Consider the following 26,271-nt stretch of genomic DNA (forward strand, 5'->3'; position numbering starts at 1 on the left):
GCGTTATGTGCTGTGATGCCATGCTGTATGTTTAGCTCTGTGATTTTCAGTCAAAGCATGCTAATGCTAAATCGTTATGTGATAGCATTTGGTATTGTAGCTCAAGTGTTTTAATATGTTTAGAAGCCGAGGGACGCTCTGAAAGGAGAGAGAGGTTTCTGCCCGGATGGACCCTGCTGTTTTCTCACCCCTGACTGTTTTCTCGCCCCTGACTGTCTTCACTACTGGTGAACTAACTGTTAACTGCCCGTTTCTGATTGCCCCACTAACAAACTCATTGGACTCGTGAGTACTAACTGGAACTAAAGTGCACGTATTTTGTTTATGGCTCAGTTTGAGTGAAGCGGCCATCAGTTTTAGGCCTCACCGCACCCGAACTTCGAATCAGGCCTGCAACAAGCACCGTGCTACAGGTGTAGTGTGGACAGGTTAAAGTGTGTGTGTGTTTGTGTGTGGGGGCCCACTGTTACAAATTTAGTTTAATTTGAGTAAGTGTGTAGTTTTAATCAAAGTTATAATCAAAGGTTTAAATTCATCCATTTTAAAGGTGTGAGCTGTCGTAACTGAAATAACAGTTGGCACCTAAGAAAGAGGTATTTTGTGTTGATAATCTTTTATTTATAATTCATGTAGTCACATTTACAGCATTTTTGTTTATTTCAATCCAATTCATTTTATAAAAGTAACTGTTTATTCATTTCTTTTTTGTCTAAATAAATACCCAGTGAGGGATAAATTTGTGTAAAATACAGTTGTGGTGGTCCTTATTAGTTAAATTAGAGGGTATCAGGTATCATTATTAGTAGCACTACGAACCCAGGCCCAGTCTCATTGTACTATATACTCTAGCTTTACCATAGCTACGTGGGACCTGGGTTACATATAATTTGAGGGTGAGTTGCGACTAAACCTAACCCTTCCCCTAACCATAACCTTAAGAAGTATTCCGGATGGGTGAGAGAAAAAGAAGTTAATTCAGCGTTGGTTTTGTGTGCATGCGCCGCGTCTGCGCAGAAACATTTTGTAGGATGTTTTTCCAGGTAGGATGGATTCCCAGAACAACGGCGGCCGCCTCGGGTCTCTCCTCCTTCTGCCTCCCCTTCCCTCATCCACCCGCTGGCCTCTGTGGAAGCTCCGGCATAGCCTCCACCAAACAACTGAGTTATTTTTACACATCTGCCAGCATCTGGCCAATCCACCACCTTTGACTGTTTATACCGTTACAAAAAAAAGAAAACGTTGGGTGAGTGTTGAGTAAGTGCATATGAGAGCATGAGGGTGGGAATGGATGTCTGTGTCTATATGTCAGGTTGGGTGTCAGGCACCACCTCTCTGGGGACATCTCAGGCCCTCCAAGGTTTGGAGGCCTATCTCCCCCTACCACCACTTCCCCTGCCAGTGGCGGACTCCCTCAGACATCGGTGCGTTGGTGGTTCTTTGTGTGTGGGGGTGGGCGTCCAGGTACACACCGGCTCACTCCTTGGCGGCCGCTTATCGGGGCCTGGAGCCTGGGGCTCGCTCGGGCCACTTCGGAGGTGGGGTGCCCCCGGCCTCTCGGCCTGGGGCTCGGTCACTCAGGCACAGCTGGCTGCCGGCGGAGCTCACGGGCACGTCACTGCAACTCCCCCTGGCTTCTGCTCCACGGCTGCTGAGTTATCCCTTGTTAAATGCTTGTTTTCTTTTTTCTTTCTCAACAGGTGATCCAGGTGATTGATAGATGTATTTTTGTCTGCTTATTTTGTTGTTTTTTGCTCTTTATCCCCGTCCCTCTTCTCCGCTGTTTTTCTTTCCCTCTTTCCTTCTCCCCTTTCTTTTCCTCATTCAAGTCTGTCCCGTATCTAGCAAGTGAAAATAAAATAAAATAAACAATAAAAGGTGCATCAAATAGACCATTACGGAAAGGCTGGGATGGTCCATTTGGTAAAGTAAATCCGTTGGGCATCTTTCTTCACCTTTAGACAATAATTCTGATGCAAAACAGCCAAACGGGACAGAAAAAAAAAAAAAGAGAAAGAAAAAAAAATTCTCGGCCCATAAAAACGAAAAATCACCATCGACCCACCGGGATGGCCAGTCCAGCTATGGCCGTGCCATCAGTAGTGATGTGCGGATCGATCCTGAAATATCGATTCCTCTGATACCAGCCATTTATGTTCTAGAATAGATTCTCACATTAAAATATCGATATGTTAGTAATTTAGGGTAAATTTGTAGTTTATCATTAACAGGAACACAGTGGAAAGAAACTATAACATTCGGATTGTCTACTTCCTCCACCTTTCATAGTCATGTGTGAAACACGGCTGTATAACTGTGTGGCAGCCTCTGGCGTGCGCACTCACAACAATGGCTGAGTGTAAACAGTCATGTGTGGATGCATTTTACATCCACAAACAGCCAACACGTGGTTTGCGATACATGTGGCAAGACAGTGAGGTGTTGTGGCAACACCACTAACCTGGTCAAACACCTCAGAGTAAATCATATCACAGAATATGACGAGCTTATGTTGAGACGAACTGAAGAGGAGGAGAGGGACAGGTGCTGCCAGGGCGAGACAGACGTCTCTCACAGAGTCCTTTAGTGCAGACAGGCAACGTGTTCAAATAGTGCACAACTTATTTTATTTCTATATGATGAACCCTGCATTATTAAGTGATAAGATCAAGTACAGTAATCTGATGTCCTGTAATCATTATGACGCTTTAATTTGAGATACAATAAATAAAATAAGTTTCTGTAAAAAGTATCGGATCAGTATCGTCGACCCTGAATTTTACCTGGTATCAGATCGGAAAGGAAGTCAGTGGTATCGCACATCACTAGCCATCACCCCCAATCTAGAGACTTAAAATAGGGGCATGCGCCACACCTGCTTTATTTAATATCTGAAGGTTTTTTAAATTCGATATCATTTGTATATAAAGAAATGCCAGAGGAACGTGTGTTGCAGCAGGGACACATGAAGAAGTGTCAGGACACTGGAGTTTGACTCCTTGCAGTGCATTTCTACATTCTGACTTCAACCCACCACTTGCACCATCAGTTTTCTGATGGTCGCACTTTCCATACATTGTTGTTTCTGAAAGACTCCAACCTCTGCAGGGATGTTTGGCCTCCTCCTTTGAATGCCACATTTAGAAATGACAAACCTTCTCATTTAAAGATTGGTGTGAACAGGCACATCCAAGAAAACATTACACATGACCAGACCTGACCTTTGTGATCATGTTACTCGTGGTATGTTCACACTGATTATTCTGTATCTCTGACCTGAGCAGGATACACTAACATTACACGATGCCCCACCTTACGACCAGTCAGACAGTTTTTCTGAAGCATCGTGTCGGCCTTGGTGTGTGGAAAGTTGTATTTATTGAGTTTTCTGCTGGGATAGTCAGGTAGTCTCATTGTGACTCAATATGAGGATTTACTAGAGAAAGCCTCATTTTGACACTTTCATCATGTTGCCACGCTCATCTGTCCATGTTTGTGATTGGTTACTTGTTGCCTTTATAGTAAAGGACACGTTTAGTCAACGCTGAATTAACTGACATATAATATTAACATTAATATTAACAGTATTTTGCAAGTGCAACTCAATTAACGAGACAAAGCCTGAGTTTCTTTGATATGCAGACCAGGGAAGGAAGAGTCCAGCTCTAACCAACCCAGATAATTTCAACCCCTCCTAACCAGTTTAAACCAGATCATGGGTTTCATTAACTGGGTTTGGATTTAACGAGCTCACTTCTGACCAGTTCAGAGTATCAATTAGCCAAGACGATTTCAACTGAGATCAGGGACAAACGGGTCCAGTCCAGATCAGATGACCCTGTACAGGTGGATCTGTCTGAGAGCGTCGGGGTCTGTGTCTCTGCCCAGGTAGACGTCGTAGTTGATAGGAAGCTCCTCCACCCAGTCAGGCTGCAACACCTCCTGTTTGACACAGACACAAACACATTGAAGAACAGACCAAGAACGGCTTGGCTCATGATGTTAGCAGTCACTTTATCCATGAGAGGAACAAACTTCATCTGTCACAACATGAGAAACACTTTTTACTGTCCACATGTAAGAACTGCTAACATCCGCCGAGCATCACCTGCAGGGGATTCAGACTCTCGTGCAGGCTGGGAACAGTGACCAGCAGAGATCCCTTCTTCCGGAAATTCTGCACGATGAACTTCCATGCCCTGAAAACAGAAAGTCATCATAGCTGTGTGCATCTGACAGAGCGTACAGAAGGGAAGCCAAAACCAAGGTTTTCTACATCAGGACATAATGAAACACATACGGTCTTTGGCAGGTCTCCATGTAGTTGAAGTGTCTTAAGGTCCCACCTGAGTTTTCAGTCACCTTTGACTGGCACATGGATTCTTTTCATGAATTCTCAGTAGATTGAGAACAAGCTGGACTGTCAGACCAGGGAGCTCACATCCGACTCTAGAACAGAGGTCCCAGGTCTGCTCTGGCTGCACGACGAACCCAAATCATCACGTGTTCGTGCCAGTGTGCTGTGTTTAACTAATTGTACTGCTGTGGATTACAGACACACATCTCCACTTTGGTCTCACCTGTCCAGAGCACATTGTTCAAATGAAGTTTGCAAACCTAAGCCATGTCACCATGTTTTCTTAAAGGAAACACGCTTGCCTACCCTGCACATTCAGTCTTTTTCCACCTGCACATGAACTTTTCAGCATGCTTAATGGAGTCCTCTGGTGTCTGAGATAATCCTCAGATACTCCCTGTTAGTCTGGGAAGGGTTAACTATTGTTTCTCTACTGCTGACAGCTTTCATCCTTGGCAGCGAGTTAACACACACCTGAAAGTCACAGTCATGCAAACTGCCCGACCCGCTTGTATAGAGGCGCTCACACCTGCTCATCACCTGATACGGTGCGTTCACTAGCAGCACCGAGCTGCTTTCGCACTCTTGGTTCCTCTGGAAGCAGAAAGTTAGGTTGTATTCTGTTCATTATAAGACCTGCTAATGAGCTGAGGCTTCTTATTATGTGCTGATGAAACTGTACTTTCCTATTACCATCACTGTATCACTGTTTCTGTTGCTGCTTTATCTTGTATATACTTTGAGTGTATTTCTGTGTGCATTGTAGTGTAGTTATGTACATTTCTGTGTGTTTATGTACGCATCCTTGCACATTTTGTACATGTATTTCTATCAGGGTTCATACGCCTTTTTCAGGGTCAAATTCAAGCACTTTTTAAACACTTTCAAGGTCCCTTAAAACAAATCATCCTAGGTGAACTTCAACACCTTTGTTCCCCTTTTATTAAGACCACACAAAAATACTGCAAAAGGAAACGGTCGCATTCTATGCATAAACTCAAAATGCACATTTCACTCAAAAATTAAGATGTGAAAATGTGAACAAATCAACTTCTGTTGAAAAACAAAGTCTTCTCATCAGATACTGATGCTTCTTTCCTGTACGACACAAAAATAGGAGACAGATGTTTGTTTGTGTTTAAGTTAATTCCCAATAAAACTAACTGTGAGATGTTTAACGACACTACATTATTGCTGAAGTCCTACATGATCACCTTTAAAGTGCTAATAACATCATGTCAGACAGGCCTGGAGAACAGCACTGACTGGGAGGCTTTGAACACATCACATATGTAGTTCAATTCAACATAGAAGACTTGAAGAATGCACAAGCATCTATTTAAAATCTATTTATTTATCATCTGTGATATTATTATGTACAAGTCCAATGTATTTTGTTCATCTGTCTTAAATAAATAGGCAGCCTTCCTGGGTTTTAATTGCACCTTAGAACACACATGCATCAACACTACAATGAGCAGGTGGAGGGAGGTTTGGAGTCTTCTCTCACCCCCGTTCTCTGCGGCCTGCTGGAGCGGGGGGGCTAGGAGGAGGAGTTGGCCGTCCGACTGCGGTCTGGGGTGTGGGGCCTCCCTGCTACTGCGGAGTCGGGGCGGTCTGCTTCTCCCCACCGCAGGGAAAAGGGTAACACCACCTGGGTCTGGGTGCAGTTCCCCCCTCCAGGAGCAAGGGTACCTAGACCCGGTTTGTAGAGTACGCTTGGGGAGTGTGATCGTGTGTACAGCGTCTCTTTATGTCTGTCTCCATGTTGGTTGAGTGTGGAGTAAGTGCATATGAGAGCATGAGGGTGGGAATGGATGTTTGTATCTGTGTGTGCCTGTATGTCTGTGTCTATATGTCAGGTTGGGTGTCAGGCACCACCTCTCTGGGGACATCTCAGGCCCTCCAAGGTTTGGAGGCCTATCTCCCCCCACCACCACTTCCCCTGCCAGTGGCGGACTCCCTCAGGTGTCGGTGCGTTGGTGGTTCTTTGTGTCTGGGGGTGGGCGTCCAGGTACACACCGGCTCACTCCTTGGCGGCTGCTTATCGGGGCCTGGAGCCTGGGGCTCGCTCGGGCCACTTCAGAGGTGGGGTGCCCCCGGCCTCTCGGCCTGGGGCTCGGTCACTCAGGCACGGCTGGCTGCCGGTGGAGCTCACGGGCGCGTCACTGCAACTCCCCCCGGCTTCTGCTCCGCGGCTGCTGAGTGAGCCCTCATCTGGGACTCTCCTCAGCTCTTACTGGGACAGTGGCGCAGCTGCCCCTCTGTTGGTCTTCCTTGGTCTCTTGTGTTCTGGGGCCTCTGGATGTCTGGAGTTTTGATCTCCTCCATACCTGCTTCATGCCCTGGAGGACGGGGCTGTGGCCCCCCCACACCCTCTAGCAGATTATTACAAGAAGGAACCTTTGGAATGCAAGCATGCTGATCCACACAGGTATGCACACAGGTGTGCACACGGGTATTCACAGACGCGGACTACAGCTTTCTTGGCTGCTGCCTCAAAGCACATTGTGCGCTGTCTATCTTGCGTGCTGCACAATATCGTTTATTATTTAGTATCTACTGATATCTACTGCTAGCTAGTTTATTGTGATGGTGCTTTTTTTTATTATGTTGCTCTTTGTTGTTTGCTTTCTCTTCTGTTTTTTTTCTCCATACAGGTGATCCAGGTGCTTTGTTTGTTTTTCTTTCTTTCTTCCCCCCCTTCTCACCGTCTCTTCTCCCCTCTGGTTTTCTTTCTCTCCCTCTCTTTCTTTCATTCTTTCTCCCTGTCCTATCCCCCAGTCATGTCTGTCCCGTTTGTAGCAAAACAAAATAAATACATAATTATAATAAAGGTCAATCAAATGGACCAATATGGCAAGGCCATGATGATCCACTTGGTAAAATAAATCTGCTTGGCATCTTTCTTGGCCTTAAGACAACATTTCTGATGCTAAAGATCCAAACGGGACACAAAAAATAAGTAAATAAATAAATAAATAAATAAATAAATAAATAAATAAATAAATAAATAGGCAGCCTTAAAGTATGAAATATTCATGTACAAACACACATAAATGTGTGTACTGTCTGAGCGGCTGATTGTGCCCCACAGGCCTCAGTGTGAGCTTGAAGACATTTATGATGTGTAAGTAGTTTGATGTGTCGGTGCTGACCAGAAACACAGTTTGAATGAAACTTTGGTAGCACAGAAACAAGTGACTATTCTCTGTGACCATATGGATCAGTCATATTATCATATTACCATTATTTCACCCAAAGGCACCAAGTCAATACTCAAAGAAGCTGCAGCTGTACACACAAATATAAACAGTACTTGGTGACACCTTTGCTTTTAGCCTCTAACCCTCTGGGGTCCAGGGTGTAACTGGCTGTTTCTGACTACTGGATTTGTTCTCTATATTTCACCTTTGAAACTGTTTAACTTGCCAATCTGTTATTTTCTCATTTTGACAAACTGTATCAGCACCATTGATCTAAATTCAGACAAAATATAAAATACGAGTAGAAAGTGATCATTTTGACTGTAAAAACCATGTTTAACGAATCATTGTCATAACTTGAAATGCAAATAGAAATTGTACATTGTTAAAAAATATGCACAAGTTTTGCAAACAACAAAGTTATTTGGTTCTATTTACCTAAAAATGCAGCCAAGGCTCAGACGTTTTTTATATAACCATTTAAATCTATTTACAGAACAATCAGCTGTTCTGCATCAAAGAAGAAGACACACAAATTATTTATGCAACTGCAAAAAATAGTTTGTGTCACTCTGACACAGATGAGAACAGCACAGGGATAAACCTGCAGGTCTGACAGCAGCTGTGTCAGCGTTTACACTGCAGTCTGCCTTTGGTGGCTTTTTTGCAGCTGTGACGTTCACTGACACACAAAACAAAACAACGACTACACACTGACTGCACAAGACAACACACTAACTTGAGACTCCAAACACAGTAAACGTCACAAATCTCTCACCTATCAAAACTCGCTCTCTCTCGCTGGCGTCACTCCTAAAACTTCCCCCTCTTCCTAAACAACCAGATGCCACATGTTGCCGTATCGTTTTTTGATTCTCACAGTTTTTACGGTTTCTTAAACACCACTGTTTTATTCAGAAAAAATAAACAGCGTATAGAGATGTGGGCACGAGTGGCACCAAAATCTAAACATCAAGCGCCAGCATTTCCAGCACCTGTAACTCTGCGGTTTTAATCCCTACTTGCATTTTATTTGCCCCAAAAACAGTCATGTACAAAACGACGGCGAACTCGGCAGGTCTGCACGAAGACAGACGTGACGAAGAGGCAAAAAAAGCACGAGACAGACCCACACGAGCATACAGAGTGGAGTAAGGACGTTAGCGTGCTGCCCAACTGTCATCACGCACATATTTATTATTTTATGGTCCTAAGTGAGAGTGCACACACTCACAACACGTTTAGTAACTTCAGATCCTGCAACAAGCCCAGCTCCAGTTTACTTTGGTGATTTGGACGACTCCATCTCACAGCTGTTGTTACAGGCCGACGCATCTATGTGTCGTTTCAGGTTGTAGTGTTACACAACATTTTCAGATCTAATAGAAATAAAAAGAGTGTTTCGTAATTCATTCAATTCATTGTCTTTATTTATTAATCCAGGCCATCCGTGGCTCTTTGTTACTTCGGAAACATGGCTCGAACAATTTCTCTTCAACGACGTAATCCGATAACAACGATCTCTTTACCCGTCGGCTTCCCGTGGCTGTCATGCGACCGGCTATTGCAGTTAATACAACAGCTTCTTGCCATTTTTTGGGTTTCTTTTTATTGCTGTGTGACTGTTTTCTTGTGAAAGCCTGCGTGCGCTAGTACCACTTGCCACGAGTTCCCAGAATCCTTTGCGGTTTTACCCCAGAAATGATGTCATATTTTCAATCTCTATATAATTTGAAGTCCGCACTTTCGACCCAGGTTGAAACTGAGACTTCTCTGGGTCAGAGGGTTCATCAGAAAGCCTTAAGTTAGCTAGTTATGTAACGGGCTAATGTTTAACGCTTTCACTTGACTAAAGTAACTCATATGACTGCTACTGCTAAGTAATGTTAGCTAAGTTCATATTCCATGCCATAACTACTGCGATATAGCGCTGCCGTACTGCATCACACTCTGTGCATTGCAATCATTTCTCCAGCGAGTTTGACAGCAAAATAATAATCAGGCAGCCCAGGAGGAGAAATCTTGCTTTTAAATTTTGCGACTCATTTTATTTCTCTCTGATAAGAAAACTATTCAATCAGATAGTTATTTGTGGTGAAGGAAACACACTTTCAAGCACTTCCTCTGAAATTCAAGCACTTTTCAAACCGTGAAAAGACAATATTAAAATTCAAGCATTTTCAAGGATTTCAAGCACCCTTACGAACCCTGTCTATAAAAGATAGTTATAGCTCCCGGTCGGCAACCCTGGGCATGTGCGCCACAGCTGGCACGCGAAAGGTTAACTGACTGCATGACCATGGCTGGACTGGCCATCGACCCACCGGGCATTGGTCCTAAGTGTGAGTTTTTCATTTTTATAGGCCGATGATTTTTTTTTGTGTGTGTGTAACGGTATAAACAGTGAGAGGTGGTGGATTGGCCAGATGCTGGCCAATGTGTAAAAATAACTCAGTTGTTTGGTGGTGGCTACGGCAGAGCTCCCGGAGGAGGAGAGCCCCGAGGTGGCCGCCGGTCCGAGTGTCAGGTGAACTTCAGGTAAGAAGTTATGACCTGCAGTCCATCTGTGTCAGATACAAAGTTTAGGTGGAGTTTATTTTCATTATGCTGACTTTTTCGTACTGCTACTAGCTAGCATGACAGAGTTTCTATACAGCTGGGTGGGTGCTATGTTACTGATGTTGAACTTTATTTTGTTCATAAGGTTAGTTAGTAGAGCTTCCAACCGTCCTGTAAAAACAGAATCATCTCGTATTCAGAGAAAATATTACGCGTTTCTTATTGAGGTGAAAAGGAACAGTTTGTCCCGGACTTTCGCTATAATGAAAAAGACACAAAGCTGGAGTTATTCTGTGTCTTTGCTGCACAGCTGCCTCTTCTTCTCTCATTCTCTCCCCTGCCTCTCCTGTTGCTACTTCAATCATGAAACTGATCAATGATCAGCTGATCGGCTTTTCTCTCTCGTTTATTTATCGCCCACTTTATGCCAGAAAGAGGAAACCAGCCGATGTCGCGCTAAACAACAGCAGCACGTTAAAGCTTGATCAGCTGTTGTTAGAATTAATTTAATATTAATTTCTAGTATCAGCTGATGTTTGCTGGAGCCACAGCTGTAAAGCTGCTGGTCATGATGTCGGTTTGGATATGTGGTGAGAGGGAAACATGAAGATGAAACCAGGAGATGTCCTTACTGAACCATCAGAGCTGTGATGGAGAAACAGGTTTACCTTTTAGGTGACATGGATGAGTTGAAGTTATGAACTGTTTCTGAGAGACAAATAACACCAGGATCCTTTTTTAGGTAGCTGACAGCTGGTAACTGTGCAGGGGCGGGTCTAGGAAAGTGTTGCCAGGGGGGCAGGTAGGGCATTAACAGGGAGAGGGGGGCACAAAGACATACTTTCTTATTCTCATTTAAAATGATTTTAATAAATAATTATCTGAGTCTTGCAACCAAAGTTTTTATCTGATGTAACATGTATAGAAATCATACATATACCAACAAGCTTTTTAAATTTATTTATTTACAGAATTTCCCAGAGGAATCCACCCAAGGGATTAATAAAGTTTCATCTAATCTAATCTAAGACAGTGTACATCACTGTCACAACAGGGTTGTTTTCATTCAAAGGCTTTATGGCTTTAATACCTGGGGGGCCGGTCTCCAGTCAAAAGGCCGTTCTTTTTGTCCCAGTCCAGCCCTGGGCATGACACGCAGTGAGTTAATCTGAGAAGGTGCATTCAAAAATAAATGACCAGCGGTGCACATCGCAAATCAGCTCGCATAGAAACATTGGTTGTGCTGCTTCTTAATGACGGTATCTTAGCTAACAACCCAACTACCAGATTCAGCTTGTAACTGGCTAAAAGTAACTTAGCCTACCAGTGAAAGGGACGTTGTTAGCTTTCCACATTCTGACACTTCAAAAGCTTCAGCAGCTGTCGGCTCAGCGGAAATACACAGATACATACATAGACTGGAGACAGAATTCACAATGCTGTTTCAGGACTTTCAGGTGTTTGGACCAGTGTTTTCTTTTCTGATCAAACCAGAAATCTTTAATGAGCAGCTGGATTTGTCTCACATTAACCTGCTGGACACAGAGGACTTCGAAATGCAGCTGATTGAACTGAAAAGCTCGACTCTGTGGGGTCAAAGTTTGCAGAACTACGAAGCAGCTGGAATCCACAGCTGTGTGAGTTCATGGAGCTGCATGTTCACCTGCTGGACGTCACTACCTGACAGTTTAACTGTCTTCAGAACATTGCAGAGGCCTTATTGACAGTATTTATCATTGTTGTGAGGAGACCATAAATAGCATTTGCATTATCTCTTGTACAGTTCATTTGCTGTTATGGATAAAAAGTCTTTTGTTTCCAAATAGCTGAAAACTATTCGCTGACAGCTGCCAACATCTGCGAACAAATATAATCCTATAAAGTGGTTCTATATAGTGGGTAACTTTTAATATAGAGCGTTATTACATTTATTGCTAATGCAGTCATATGGCACACTGACCTCTGAGGAAATGTTAGATGCACTCGTCATCAGAAAGGTTGCCAACCCTGCTCTACACAAACATAAATAACTGAGTACTGATTGCTCCGATCAGACGTTACTATAGAAACAGATGATACAGATGTATAAAGAATAGAAACAGGATGACAGAGCAATGCAGCAAAAATCACTCAACTGAGAGGTGAAAGAAAAACTCCAGCTAATGCACTGATCCTGTTCATTTCTAATGTGCGGGCTGCAGAGGCTCTTTAACCTCCTGGGACCTGTGTCCACATATGTGGACGTCACATTTTGGGTTATTTAGACCAAAATACTCAATTTTGCTCTACAAGGGCCTGATGTCCACTTACGAGGGCATTATAGTGCGCCTGTTCTATCAACATTTTAAATAAATATCCTCATATGTGGCTCTGATTTTTCTTAAAAACAAAAATAAGGTAAAAACAAATCTGGTCATTCTTTGTTTTTACATTCATCAGGTCCCAATCAGCCCAAATATCAAAGAGAAATTCAAAATGCTGCTGTGGAAGAGCTCAGGAGGTTAAAGTGCATCCATTCAAACACTAAAGGTTACTTTAGGACTTGTAGTGTTTCACCTGATCACAATTACATTCATTGCTCTGAGTCAATCAGTATGCTTGGTGACAAACAGCCTGCAAGCACACCTGATGTTTGTTGTAACTTGTGCAATTCACTGTATTACTTTTGTAATACAGTGAATTGCAGTGACAGGTTTGTGCTGCTGTAACTGTAAGAGCTGGGCTGTGGTGTAAAGCTCCTTCATGACACTGAACACTGAGTTGAACAAACCTCTTTAACTAAATTATGGCACTTCTTCGTACAACGTGAAGCCAGGAATGTCTTAAACCTGCATTCTTTCTAATGGCCAGCAGGGGGAGACGACTGGCTGCAGAGACGCTGTGAGAAAAGGATCACTACTTTCATGTTTGAACACAAAATGCTGATCATTCGTTTCATTACAGGAGCAAACCAGTGGGACGAGTCTGAAATAGTCCATATGGAGGCTGTCCAGCCTGCGCCTTCACGTGAACAGTCACAGTAGGAGATATATGCCAGCGCTGTCCTGCTGTGCACATACGTCACAGGACTAAACCCTTATTTTAGGGCAAAGTCAGCACATTTTTTGCTGGATTCGACCGATGATTCTGTGCATACAGCTTTCTGTGCCTTCAGAGACGCCTGCCCTGATTCAACGAGTTCAGTCAGACCTGAGTGCATGTCAGCATGTCCTCTCAACCAAAACCCAGATCAAACTTTCACACAGACAACCAAACACAACAAAACTGCCCTGCAGGGCTTATATCTGTGTAACCTTACCTGACCTGTTGCTCGGGCTCCATGAAGTACTCAAAGACGTTATTCATGACAACAACATCTGCGTTTTGCAGCAGAACATCCTGCGTGCAGACGTCAGCCTGGAGGACCTGTAGAGAGAAGAAACCATCTGTGGCTGAGCGTCTTCTAGGCGACCATCACAACCCGAACACACAAACCTGAACTCTGTCAGTCAGCTTGTATTTGTGCAGCATGGAGTCCTGCAGCCTGACGAAACCCTCGCTGATCTCCAGGCCGAGCAGCCGGGACGCTGAGCTGTACACGTACCCCTGAATACACACACACACACACAGGTGAAAAAGAAAGACTTCCAAGCAACAACATTTGTTAAATTAAACTGAATGATTTACTTTTTTAAAAGTTTGTCACAAAAGTGCATTCAGACCAAACGCCTGAGCGTCTGCTCGTGTTCCTGGAAAATCCTCCTGCAAGTCTGTACAGCTCCACTTATTAGGAAGAAGGACAGTCGTTCTAATGTCCTCTACAGTGACAAAAACACGACAGCAAGTGTGTGTGTGTGTGTGTGTGTGTTGACCTCTGACCCCATACAGCACGGCCCCCAGTCTGGATCCTACATCCACCAATGTCCGGCCACTCAGATCTGGAAGAACGTGCTGGAACAGGAACCGAAGCTCGGTCACGGAGAACGAGTGAGAGATGAAGTCTGCCAAAGGAGACGATGACAGCAAACGGTTTCATTCAGCTGCCTGCACCATCACCTCGTGCATCCACTGACGTGCTGACAGTGGAGCAGCTTACTGGCTTAAGCCCGGGTCATCTTTGCAGAAGCCCGGGGTCTTTTGGAGTGTCATTTGTTTCATAGTTAGATGCCTGACTGACAACTGTATAAAACAAAAACTACACACAATATTTGAAGCACATAGCGCGCAGTCGTAAATTCCCCCTAATTTTGGTACGATCCGAGCTCAGGCACTCGGCGACTGAGCGCAGCATGTGAGCGAGGGGGGAGGAGCTGCTGCCTGCGAGTTTGCTGTAGGAGAAGCGCAGCCAGGCAGACAGAGGAGAGCTTAAGTTTGAGCAGGTACCAAAGCAAATCATTCGTACTGTACAAATAATGTAAATATGGCGGTGAATCACGAAAGATTGATGTCAAACTGATCTCTTGACCCATTATTACGTTACTTGCTCTTGGAGTGAATCAACAAATGATGAAATGAGAGTCTCAGCTCACATGTGTGTTTATTTCATATTTTCAGTTGTTTCCCTCCACGGCTAAACAAACTCTCTAAACCGGTTTCAGTTGTGTACTGATGAACAAAACAATGCTATAAAGCTGTCCAGAGATAGGGCAACCTTCTCTAATCCCTCTCCGAACCGGCACAGGACAACTCAACCCTCCCACCTTCACAACACAGCAAGCATCGCTATACAACAGCTTCACCCAAGTCAGAAACCCCCGCACAACACCAAAGGTCTTCAAGGTGGAAAACAGAAAATCATGGTCCACACGGTCGAAAGCCTTCTCCTGATCAAGAGAAACGATGCCAACATTAGCATTGTACACTTTACAAATATCAAACACATCTCTCATCAAAAACAAGTTATCAATCACAGACTGATCCGGAATACAGTAAGATTGATCCACACCAATCAGCAGGTCAATGACCATTTTCAGTCTGTTCGATAAAACCTTGGAGAGAATCTTGTAGTCTGCACATAAAAGGGCCACTGGTCTCCAGTTCTTAAGAAGGGTTAAATCCCCCTTCTTTGGTATGAGAGAGATAACTGCACGCCTGCAGGAAGCTGGAAGTATCCCTCCTACAAAACACTCCTTAAACACGTCCAGCAGGTCCCAACCCAGAAGACTCCAGAAGTGCTTAAAAATATCTGATGGTAAACCATCTATTCCTGGAGCTTTGCCTGAAGCCTTCTGAGACACCGCCGCAGACAGCTCATCCAAGGTCATATCCCTGTTCAAAACATCCCGATCCCCTGGGCTCAGCTGAGGAAGCCCCTGCAGAAGGTCCGAAGCAGAGTCCACATCACAGCCATCCGCACTAAACAAGTCCGTGTAAAAGGCCACTGCATGCCGTCTCATCTCAGCCGGATCCGTGGTCACTCTTCCATCCGAAAGCTGAAGACACACCATCTGCTTCCTGTGAACCACAGACTTCCCCAAATTAAAGAAAAACATGGTTGGAGCGTCCATGTCCTGGAGCCTGGTGAAACGTGCTCGAACCAAAGCTCCTTTAGCCCTCATGTAAAAAATGGTTAAGCTCTTGCCTTTTAGAATGAAGACAGGCATTATCCTGCTGACCTAACTGTGAACCAGAGACAGTCTCCACACGTGTTATCTCCTTTTCAAGGTCCTGCACAGTTCTCATGATATTGGCCGTCAAAAGAAAACTATATTGCTGACAGAACACACGAATTTGGGCCTTTCATACACAGAATATCCGATCATGTAATAATTTTATATTAAACCACCAAAAAGATTTGGATTTGCTGGTGGGAGATAGAAACAGCTCCAGTAAAACCAAGTGATGATCAGTAAAAACAACAGGAAAACACTGACAGTTAATAATTCGAGCAGTAAATGAAACAGACACATTAAACCTGTCTACTCTCGCTGCACTAACCCTGCCATCAGTCACTTTCACCCAGGTATACTGCCTGGATGAGGGATGCTTCACCCGCCACGCATCAACCAAGTTAATTGTCCGTAGGACATCTGTTAAAGCAGAAGATGACTGAAGATGCGGCTCCGCCCCTGTCCTATCCAAAGTAAAGTCAAGACAACAGTTCCAGTCCCCACCCAACACAACACAGTCCCCTTGAGCAGCACCACTTAATTTTTCTTCCAATGTTTTAAACAAAATCCCACGCTCCGCCCCTGAGGTTGGTGCATAGACATTAACAAAAGTAAAAATAAAACCTCCAATGTCAGCCGTCACCAAAAGGACTCTGCCCGCCACCATCTCTATGCTGAAAATAACATTCGCATTTAGAGAAGGAGAAAACAAAATAGCAACTCCTGCGCTAAAACTTGTCCCATGGCTAAGAAACTTCCGCCCTCCCCACCACAGATCCCAGTCTATCTCATTCAAACTGTCAGTATGTGTTTCTTGGAGAAAGACTATATCTAATCTCTTCTGTTTGATCACCTCAGCTAATAAGGCTCTTTTATCGGCATCCCTGCACCCATTCACATTCAAGGAGACCACCCTCAATCCCGGCACATAAGAGGAAGCCATCAAGAAAGCAAACAGAAAAACCCAGCAGAGATGAAATGATCATAACGTTTCAGCGTAAAAAACTCCAGTGTCTCTACCGATTCAGACGCTTCAACTGTTCCCTCAGACCAGTAACATGTTTCTCCAGATGATAACGCTCTTTACCATCCAGTAAGTCCAATCCTCGCCTGGCCCAGCCTCCGTGTCTTCAGCCTCGCCTGGCCCAGCCTCCGCCTGTGCTTCGCCTGGTCCGGATCGCCATCGCCTGAGTCGCCGCTGTTGCCGTCCGCACGGTCGGCCCTCGGAACTGCTCCGTCGTCTCCCTCCTCGCCGCCGCTGCCTTCCGCGCGGCCGGCCTCCGGACCCTCTTCGCCTGAGTGGCCGCCGTTGCCTTCCGCACGGCCGGCCCCCGGATCACCGTCGCCTGAGTGGCCGCCGTTGCCTTCCGCACGGCCGGCCTCCCGAACTGTGTCCACGTCGCCGCTGTTGCCATCCGCACGGTCGGCCCCCTGAACTCTTCTGTTTTGGACTCTGTTTTTTCCTGTGTTCTGGTGTGCTTCGTTTCTTTTGGTTTTGGATTCGTTTTTTGTTTTTGTCTTTTGGCCTTCTGGTGAAATCTAGGCGATCGTGGCTCAAGAGTTGGGAGTTCGCCTTGTAATCGGAAGGTTGCCGGTTCGAGCCCCGGCTCGGACAGTCTCGGTCGTTGTGTCCTTGGGCAAGACACTTCACCCATTGCCTACTGGTGGTGGTCAGAGGGCCCGGTGGCGCCAGTGTTCGGCAGCCTCGCCTCTGTCAGTGCGCCCCAGGGTGGCTGTGGCTACAATGTAGCTGCCATCACCAATGTGTGCGTGAATGGGTGGATGACTGGTTGTGTAAAGCGCTTTGGGGTCCTTAGGGACTAGAAAAGCGCTATATAAATACAGACCATTTACCTACAACCTTCTGAAGAGTCATAGCTGACGAAACGAATTTCTCAACATCAGGGAAATATTCCCTAACATTCACCTTCCTACCAAAGGTGTCGTCCAGAAAAGCAACGATTACCTCCAAAGAATACAAATCTGCATTTTGAGAGACACTGTCTGCCACAGAAACATTATCAGAGTCAGAATCACACTCCATGTCATTCGTGTCGTAAACCATAACCACCAGCAGGCGTCCTGCGCTGCTGCTCCTCCACCTCTCCGTCCCCCGAGGCAACAACACACTCTACACCCAACTCAGAGCTCCCCATTTCATCCCCAGTCTGCGCCGTACTGACCGCAGGTCCAGCCTCCACCCTCTCTGTCGGCTTGGTTGTAGTCATGCAATCACTCACCTCACTCCACACCAATGCCGTAGCGTCCGCGGAAGAAACGCCGACCTCACCTCACACCGAGGGCGCAGCGTCCTCTTTAGATAGGGCAGTTTCACCACGCGCCGGAGGCACAGCCTCAGCCAGGGCAACGACTGCTTCGCCCCGCACCATAGACACAGCCTCAGCCAGGGCAACGGCTGCTTCGCCCCGCACCATAGACACAGCCTCAGCCAGGGCAACGGCGGCCTCGCCCCGCACCATAGACACTGCCTCAGCCAGGGCAACAGCGGCCTCGCCCCGCACCATAGACACAGCCTCAGCCAGGGCAACGACTGCTTCGCCCCACACCATAGACACTGCCTCAGCCAGGGCAACGACTGCTTCGCCCCGCACTATAGACACAGCCTCAGCCAGGGCAACGACTGCTTCGCCCCACACCATAGACACTGCCTCAGCCAGGGCAACGACTGCTTCGCCCCGCACCATAGACACTGCCTCAGCCAGGGCAACGACTGCTTCGCCCCGCACCATAGACACTGCCTCAGCCAGGGCAACGACTGCTTCGCCCCGCACCATAGACACTGCCTCAGCCAGGGCAACGGCGGCCTCGCCCCGCACCATAGACACAGCCTCAGCCAGGGCAACGACTGCTTCGCCCCACACCATAGACACAGCCTCAGCCAGGGCAACGGCGGCCTCGCCCCGCACCATAGACACAGCCTCAGCCAGGGCAACGGCGGCCTCGCCCCGCACCATAGACACTGCCTCAGCCAGGGCAACGGCGGCCTCGCCCCGCACCATAGACACAGCCTCAGCCAGGGCAACGTCTGCTTCGCCCCGCACCATAGACACAGCCTCAGCCAGGGCAACGACTGCTTCGCCCCGCACCATAGACACAGCCTCAGCCAGGGCAACGACAGCCTCGCCCCGCACCATAGACACAGCCTCAGCCAGGGCAACGACTGCTTCGCCCCGCACCATAGACACAGCCTCAGCCAGGGCAACGGCGGCCTCGCCCCGCACCATAGACACAGCCTCAGCCAGGGCAACGACTGCTTCGCCCCGCACCATAGACACTGCCTCAGCCAGGGCAACGGCGGCCTCGCCCCGCACCATAGACACTGCCTCAGCCAGGGCAACGGCGGCCTCGCCCCGCACCATAGACACAGCCTCAGCCAGGGCAACGACTGCTTCGCCCCGCACCATAGACACAGCCTCAGCCAGGGCAACGACTGCTTCGCCCCACACCATAGACACTGCCTCAGCCAGGGCAACGGCGGCCTCGCCCCGCACCATAGACACTGCCTCAGCCAGGGCAACGGCGGCCTCGCCCCGCACCATAGACACAGCCTCAGCCAGGGCAACGGCGGCCTCGCCCCGCACCATAGACACAGCCTCAGCCAGGGCAACGTCTGCTTCGCCCCGCACCATAGACACAGCCTCAGCCAGGGCAACGACAGCCTCGCCCCGCACCGGAGGGGCAGCCACGTTTAGCGCCTGCTGCCCGCTAACCCCCTCCCCACTATCATCCACAGCAGGTCCCGCTGCAAGCTGTCTGTGAGGACACATTATTTTCTTATGACCCACATCTCCACACTCAAAACATTTCATGTTCCCAGAACTAGCATACACCGTGTAGAGCCCTTCTTCACGGGGTGGCTGTAGCTCAGGTGGCAGAGCGGATCAGCCACTAACCAGAAGGTCGGTAGTTTGATCCCAGGCTGCTCCAGTCTGCATGCCAAATATCCTTGGGCAAGATACTAACCCATGTTGCTCTCCGATGCATCCATCGGAGTGTGAATGTTAGATACTTAGCACTTAAGCTTAGAAGTGCTTGTGTGAATGGGTGTGATTGGGAATGAATTAGCTATATAAAGCACTTTGAGTGCTCGGACAGAGTAGAAAAGCTCTATATAAGAACCAGTCCATTTACCATTCATGTTTGACACGGAAGGAGACATCCAGTGTCTGTGTCTAAAAACATGAACACTTGCCTCCGAAGGGACTGAACATGCTTTAATCTGTCCCACTTATAATCTCAGTCTCTAGCCTCTTGAGCTCTCGTTCTAAGTCCTCAAAACAGTCTTTAACAGTGGCCGTTGCATGTGATGTGTACTGGTGACAAAAAAGCTTAGTCTGTGTTTCCCCACCTCCCACCATTGAGCCAAATTGCAAAAGTCCATCTTCCTTAGTTTCCAGTGGCACCAGAAGTCAGAAAAAGCTCGACAGAACTCTTTGTCATGAATCAGCAGCACGTTAAAGCGCCAGTGCGAACCGATGTTAGAATGCATCAATAAGGAAATATCTGCAGTCACTAAGTGATGATCAGAAAAACCAACAGGTGAGATCTCTGCTTTAACCAGTCTATTATCATACATCTGGTTGACATATAATCTATCAAGCCCAGCTGCCTTCACATTGCTCTCAGAAACCTTTACATATGTATACTGTCTGGTTTTAGGATGGAGCTTTCTCCACACATCAGTCAAATCATTCTGAAGAACGATTGTAGACAAAAGTGAGCCCGAAGGTGGGTGAGGCTCTCCTGTGTTGCTGTCAACTGAAGGGTGGGTTGTGCAATTCCAGTTTTTGGCCATATCGCCCTGCTCTACTAGATACAATTTGTTACTTTTCATATTCTATATTTATTAAGTTTTGCAGGATTGTTTGCACAACAAGGCTAAATAATTATATAAACGTTTCTCAATCTAAATAGTCTACTATCATCTAGTTCTGATTCTGGTTCTGTCTTGGTTAAATCCTCAGTAGTCCTGATTTTGAACTGTTGCAATCCTGTTTTAATTCCGGATCAGTTCTGGGTCTGGTTGAATTGGGGTTTAGTCCCTGTGTCTTGAAACAGCCCTGACTAGGGATGGGTATCGTTTAGGTTTTATCTGATACCAGTACCAAACCGGTACTTTTGAAACGGTGCCGGTGCTTAAACGGTGCTTAAATAATGGAGAACACAAACTTTGTCCAAAAACCTCTCATGTTTAGCTGTTTTTTTGTAAAAAGATAACAATGTTAGCCTTTTCTGCAGCTATGGGGCATATATGGCATCACTCTTGGCTGGAAGCAGTGCTTAAACAATGGAAAAAACACAAACTTTGTCCAAAAACCTCTCATGTTTAACTGTTTCCGTCTTTTTCTTTGGTCATTTTAGCCATCATGGCACCGGATACCAGTACCAATCCCTAGCCCTGACTTTGTTCTGACTTGCTGCTTAATTAAAAAACTAGTTTAAGGTGTCCTGCATATGTGATATATATTTTTTCCTATATGAAGTCATTCTTTTTTGAACAAAACTCATAACTCAGCCTAATAAATCTTTCAGTCACCCTCCCCCTGCATACTACCCTTTGGGGCTAAGCCCCGGGTGTATAAAATGTCTGGCTCCGCCTCTGGAGTCAACAGTATCCATGACACACAACGTAGCGTTCGATAATGTGTCATTTCAAAAGTGTCAGCTCTAAGAGCCGTGCTTACAGAGCGCTTTGTAGTGAATCAGAAGAGTTGACTCCCACTGAGCGAGAGCCGGCTACATTTCCTTTGGCTGCTCAGCTCTCACACAGGGGCTCAGCTACGCTCCAATCCCTCCATATTGTGGCCAATCACATGCGAGGATATAGGATAATATCATTATGTGAAACACAGAGAGGGGGATGGACGCGACAGTCAAGTGGAGCGTGCGTCGGTCCTCTCAGTGGGTGAGACAGTGGACAGCGGTGAGGAGGGCTGTGCGTCGCAGAAATACATAAATATGCCTGACACCCGTAAACAAAGCAGCATCTGGCTGCAGTTTAAAGACTTCTCGGTCTCGATACACTCTGGTCTCGGTCTGGGTTTAGGTGCTCTTGACTACAAGTCTAGTGCGTTCTAACAAACATCGTCTCTACTGCACGAGGCTGTAACATAACCCTGCATCTGCCTGTCAGGGTTAGCAGCTTTCTGCTGCATGTGTTCACACTCTTACACTGAGCACCGCACTGTGTTTGTGAGCTAAAAGACAAACCGTTTGCTTTCTTGTTATTCAAGCCGATCCTGAAGTAAGACTTGACTATGTCAGAGGGAACAGCGACTGTGCCGGTTTGTCTTTAAACAGCTGTCATCTTTTTCCTTAATGTAACACTTCTTCACACACATGCGAGTCTGCCAGCTAGCTACAGCTGCTAAACATGTAGACCTGAACAAAGGTGAGCAGTGGTGATGTGCTCCCACCCAGAGGTGCAGTCCTGTGGGATCCACAGCTGAGGCAGTAGTTGCGGCTCATCAGCCCCCGTTCACACAGGGAGTCCACCTGCTCGTCGTCGTACAGGAAGCCATCCACGTGAACCGTCGGCCGTGACCGCCGCTGCATCTGGAACACGTACCAAAGCTTCCTCGTCATCCTCATCATCACCACACCTCTCTCCATTAACATCATGAAGCTCAGACCTGTCTCCACTAACACTGCCTCGTTCTACCAACACAGTGTCCTCCTTATGTGAGTGTCCGAGTGCCGTTATGATCAGACGTACGCAGCAGGCGCACAAACACGAAATCAAAAACTGAAATATAATGGCTCAATATTTTTAAACTTCAGAAAGGTTTGAAAATGTTTGTAAGCCCCAAAAAATATGCCGTTATTTCTGTGCCACTATTCTGAGCGCACGTAAAAAAGTTTGCAGGTGCAAGTGTTGTATGAAGAGAAATTTAATTTGAGCGAAGAAAAGCTGAATTTGAGTGAACAAACTTCATTCCTGCGTGCAAAAAATGTATTTCAGTGTTTGCTATTATCCACACACACACACACACACACACACACAACAGCAGCCCCTCTCGCTCAGTTTTTGCGCTCGCTCTCAATGTGTTGCTCGCACTCTCAACATTTCTGCCCGTGCGCGCTCAACTCTTTCTCTACACCGTTATATTTGTGCCACAAAACCAGCCAATCACAGACTTGGATGCAAAAAAATATGATTGGCTGTTCTGGTCTCCAATCAGCTTAAAGTGACGAAATGCAATATCCCAGAAACCATTTCGTCCAAAACGAGGCAGTGGTGGAGGAACACAGAGGGGCGGAGTTTGAAATATTACTCTGTCTGAGTCACAAAATAAACTTTAAAGATATTTTCATGCGAGAATGTTTCTGTGTAAACTTCAAACACCTGCTCGATTCATCAGGACATCACATATTTGCATAAGTGCTCTGACGTTTTCGGAGATGCCTGTTACCAGCTGACCATTGGGCATGCCGGACATTTGCTCAGTGGGCTGATGGTGATTTTTCATTTTTATGTTTGTTTGTTTGTTTTTGTAACGGTATAAACAATGAAAGGTGGTGGATTAGCCAATCATGATCAACTCTGGGCTGGACCAATTACAAGACATCCGTATTGAAGGGAAAAGGAACAGTTTGTCCCGGACTTCAGCTACAATGAAAAAGACACAAAGCTGGATTTATTCTGCCGTTACGCTGCACAGCTGCCTCTTCTTCTCTCATTCTCTCCCCTCCCTCTCCTGTTGCTATTTCAATCATGAAACTGATCAATGATCAGCTGATCGGCTCTCTTGTTTATCTCCCACTTTGGGCCAGAAAGAGGAAACCAGCGGATGTCGCGCTAAACAACAGCAGCACGTTTAAGCTGATCAGCTGTTGTTAGAATTTATTTAATATTAATTTCTAGTATCAGCTGATGTTTGCTGGAGCCACAGCTGTAAAGCTGCTGGTCATGATGTCGGTTTGGAAACATGAAGGTGATACAAATCATACATATATACCAACAACAGTGTGCATCACTGTCACAACAGCGTTTTAGTTCAAAGGCTTTATGGTTTTTCCTGTAACACCTGGTGGTGGTTTTGTCAGTTCAGCCTTTTATATTATGTTTAACCCGAGTGACCCGGTCAGCTGGTAACAGGCATCTCCGAAAACGTCAGAGCACTTATGCAAATATGTGATGTCCTGATGAATCGAGCAGGTGTTTGAAGTTTACACAGAAACATTCTCGCATGAAAATATCTTTAAAGTTGATTTTGTGACTCAGACAGAGTAATATTTCAAACTCCGCCCCTCTGTGTTCCTCCGCCACTGCCTCGTTTGAGTTTTGGACGAAATGGTTTCTGGGATATTGCATTTCGTCACTTCGAGCTGATTGGAGACCAGAACAGCCAATCAGGTTTTTTTGCATCCAAGTCTGTTGAGAGCGCGAGAAACACATTGCGAGCGATTGAAAATGCAAAAACTGAGCGAGAGGGGCTGCTGGTGTGTGTGTGTGTGTGTGTGTGTGTGTGTGTGTGTGTGTGTGTGTGTGTGTGTGTGTGTGTGTGTGTGTGGATAATAGCAAACACTGAAATACTTTTTTTGCACGCAGCAATGAGTTTTGTTCACTCAAATTCAGCTTTTCTTTGCTCAAAATAAATTTCTCCTCGAAATACAACACTTGCACCTGCAAACTTTTTTTACGTGCGCTCAGAATAGTGGCACAAAAATAACGGCATAAAAAAACTGTATAAAAATATAATATGACTAAATATCTAATAGTGTTTTTATTTTAAGTCAAATAAATATTGAGGAAAAGCTTGAAGTAAAATGAAAGCTGCATATTAAACACAATGTGGGCGTGGCTCTGTAGTACAGTCATGTAAACATTGATGGAAGTTGTGTCACATTAAAAACACTTATTTGCCTCCAAAACTGAATTTTAAAAGGCCAAACAGAGCTGTGATTATTAGAAACAACAACAATAATAATAATAATAATAATAATGGAGTGCATTTATATAGCGCTTTACAATGCCACTGTTCATTCACTCTCACACACTGGTGGAGGCAGCTACAGGTGTAGCCACAGTCTGTCCCAGGGCAGCTGTGGCTACACCTGTAGCTGCCTCCAATCACTGTAAAGTAAATAAAGTAGTAACACCACTTTAATTATTAACTTATGAAGGTCATAATGAGCTTCTGATCACAAAGTGATGCAGGCGCACTGATCAGCAGTGTGCTCTGTAGTACCTGCTCAGTTCAGACACAGTACCTTACTGTAGGCAGCGGTCTCACAGGGCAGCATAGCATCGGGGGCCACATTTGCCCGCAGGTCCTCTGCAATACTCTGCAGCAGCACCCGCCCGTTATCTCCCAGCAGCTCGTCCTCCAGCTCATCTGCAAGAACACACACACACACACACACACACACACACACACACACACACACACACACACTCCTGAGTAAAGGGGAAATGACGGCTCGGCGGTGACAGCATGCTGTCAGTCTGTGGGCTGCTCTGTCAGCATCAACGGAAGATGTAACAAACTCGTAAAACCCCGAAGCGTCCCACTCTGTATTACTCCTGAAGTGTGCGTGACCGTGGAAACAGCGCGACATGGTGACGACACAGTGAGGAGTCCCCCGCTGAAGCCGTGACCCACGAAGCCCACGCCACACGTGCAGCGTGTTTACCTGAGTTCTTCATCCAGCCCAGCAGCTGCGTGAGTTCAGCCGGCCTCAGCCTGCTCAGCAGCCGCTTCAGCTCTGATTTCGCTTCAGCCACGTTCATGTTCACGCTGGAAAACACGCAGGAAGCTGTCACAGGCGCTGCACGCCTCCGAGAAACGCCAAGCTTCTTCTTCTCTGGGTTTAATGGCGGTCTGCACGCGTTCACGCTGCACTACCGCCGCCTATCACGCTATGCAGTCATTGTCTGAAAGGCGTAAAACTGGCTTAAATAAAACTTAAATAAAGCCGTAAAACCCGTCAGTGCGTATGAACGAGCTTCTAGTCCCGCTGGGCACTGCTGGAGGTCTGTGCTGGAGGTCTGTGCTGGAGGTCCGTGTTTCCCTGACCGGACAGGTCCCGAGCAGCAGCCTGAGGACATGTCAGCCCAGCAGTGCCTGCCAGCACTCCTGCTGCAGCATTTGGCATAAACACAAGGTGATGATGATGAATGACAGTAGTCCAGGAGAAATGAACTGGTTTTTCAGCGACAGCATGTTTCTAATTCTAGAGATATTCTGCAAACACAAGAAATCATCCCAACATATTTGTTTAGTGGACACTTTGGGGGACATATCCAGGCAAACACACTGGCATCCTGTACTTGAGTAGACGTATAGACACCATTGTTTAAAAATACTCTGCTGAAAGCTAAAGTACTGATTCAACTTCTTTACTTAAAGGTGGAGACGGATGTGTTCCTGATGCTTTTTCTCAGCAGCTGATCAGAGTCTCCTCCTCTGGTGTTCGTCCCCCTCCTTTCTTTCTTTCCTGTCCCCTGGTCCTGTCGGGTTCTGATTGCAATACCTCAAAATGAAAAAATGAATAAATTCGTACATTTACAATAATAATAATAAAATATGACAGTCAAGTG

General features: G+C 46.1%; 1 protein-coding gene across 1 annotated transcript; it reads right to left on the bottom strand.

Moving 5' to 3' along the window:
• Window positions 1–3,541: 3,541 nt before the first annotated feature.
• On the bottom strand, window positions 3,542–25,496 carry zgc:109986 (uncharacterized). The gene is made up of 8 exons (XM_024806199.2): window positions 25,365–25,496; window positions 24,942–25,066; window positions 22,145–22,283; window positions 13,978–14,099; window positions 13,594–13,704; window positions 13,418–13,524; window positions 4,106–4,196; window positions 3,542–3,939 (listed from the first exon to the last, which is right to left on the bottom strand). Exons 1-8 carry the CDS (start codon window positions 25,459–25,461, stop codon window positions 3,826–3,828), a joined length of 906 nt encoding a protein of 301 aa, XP_024661967.1. The 5' UTR covers window positions 25,462–25,496; the 3' UTR covers window positions 3,542–3,825.
• Between the last annotated feature and the right edge of the window lie 775 nt (window positions 25,497–26,271).

Source organism: Maylandia zebra, unplaced genomic scaffold (genome assembly GCF_041146795.1).
Source record: "Maylandia zebra isolate NMK-2024a unplaced genomic scaffold, Mzebra_GT3a scaffold09, whole genome shotgun sequence".
In the NCBI taxonomy this organism is placed as follows: Eukaryota; Metazoa; Chordata; class Actinopteri; order Cichliformes; family Cichlidae; genus Maylandia; species Maylandia zebra.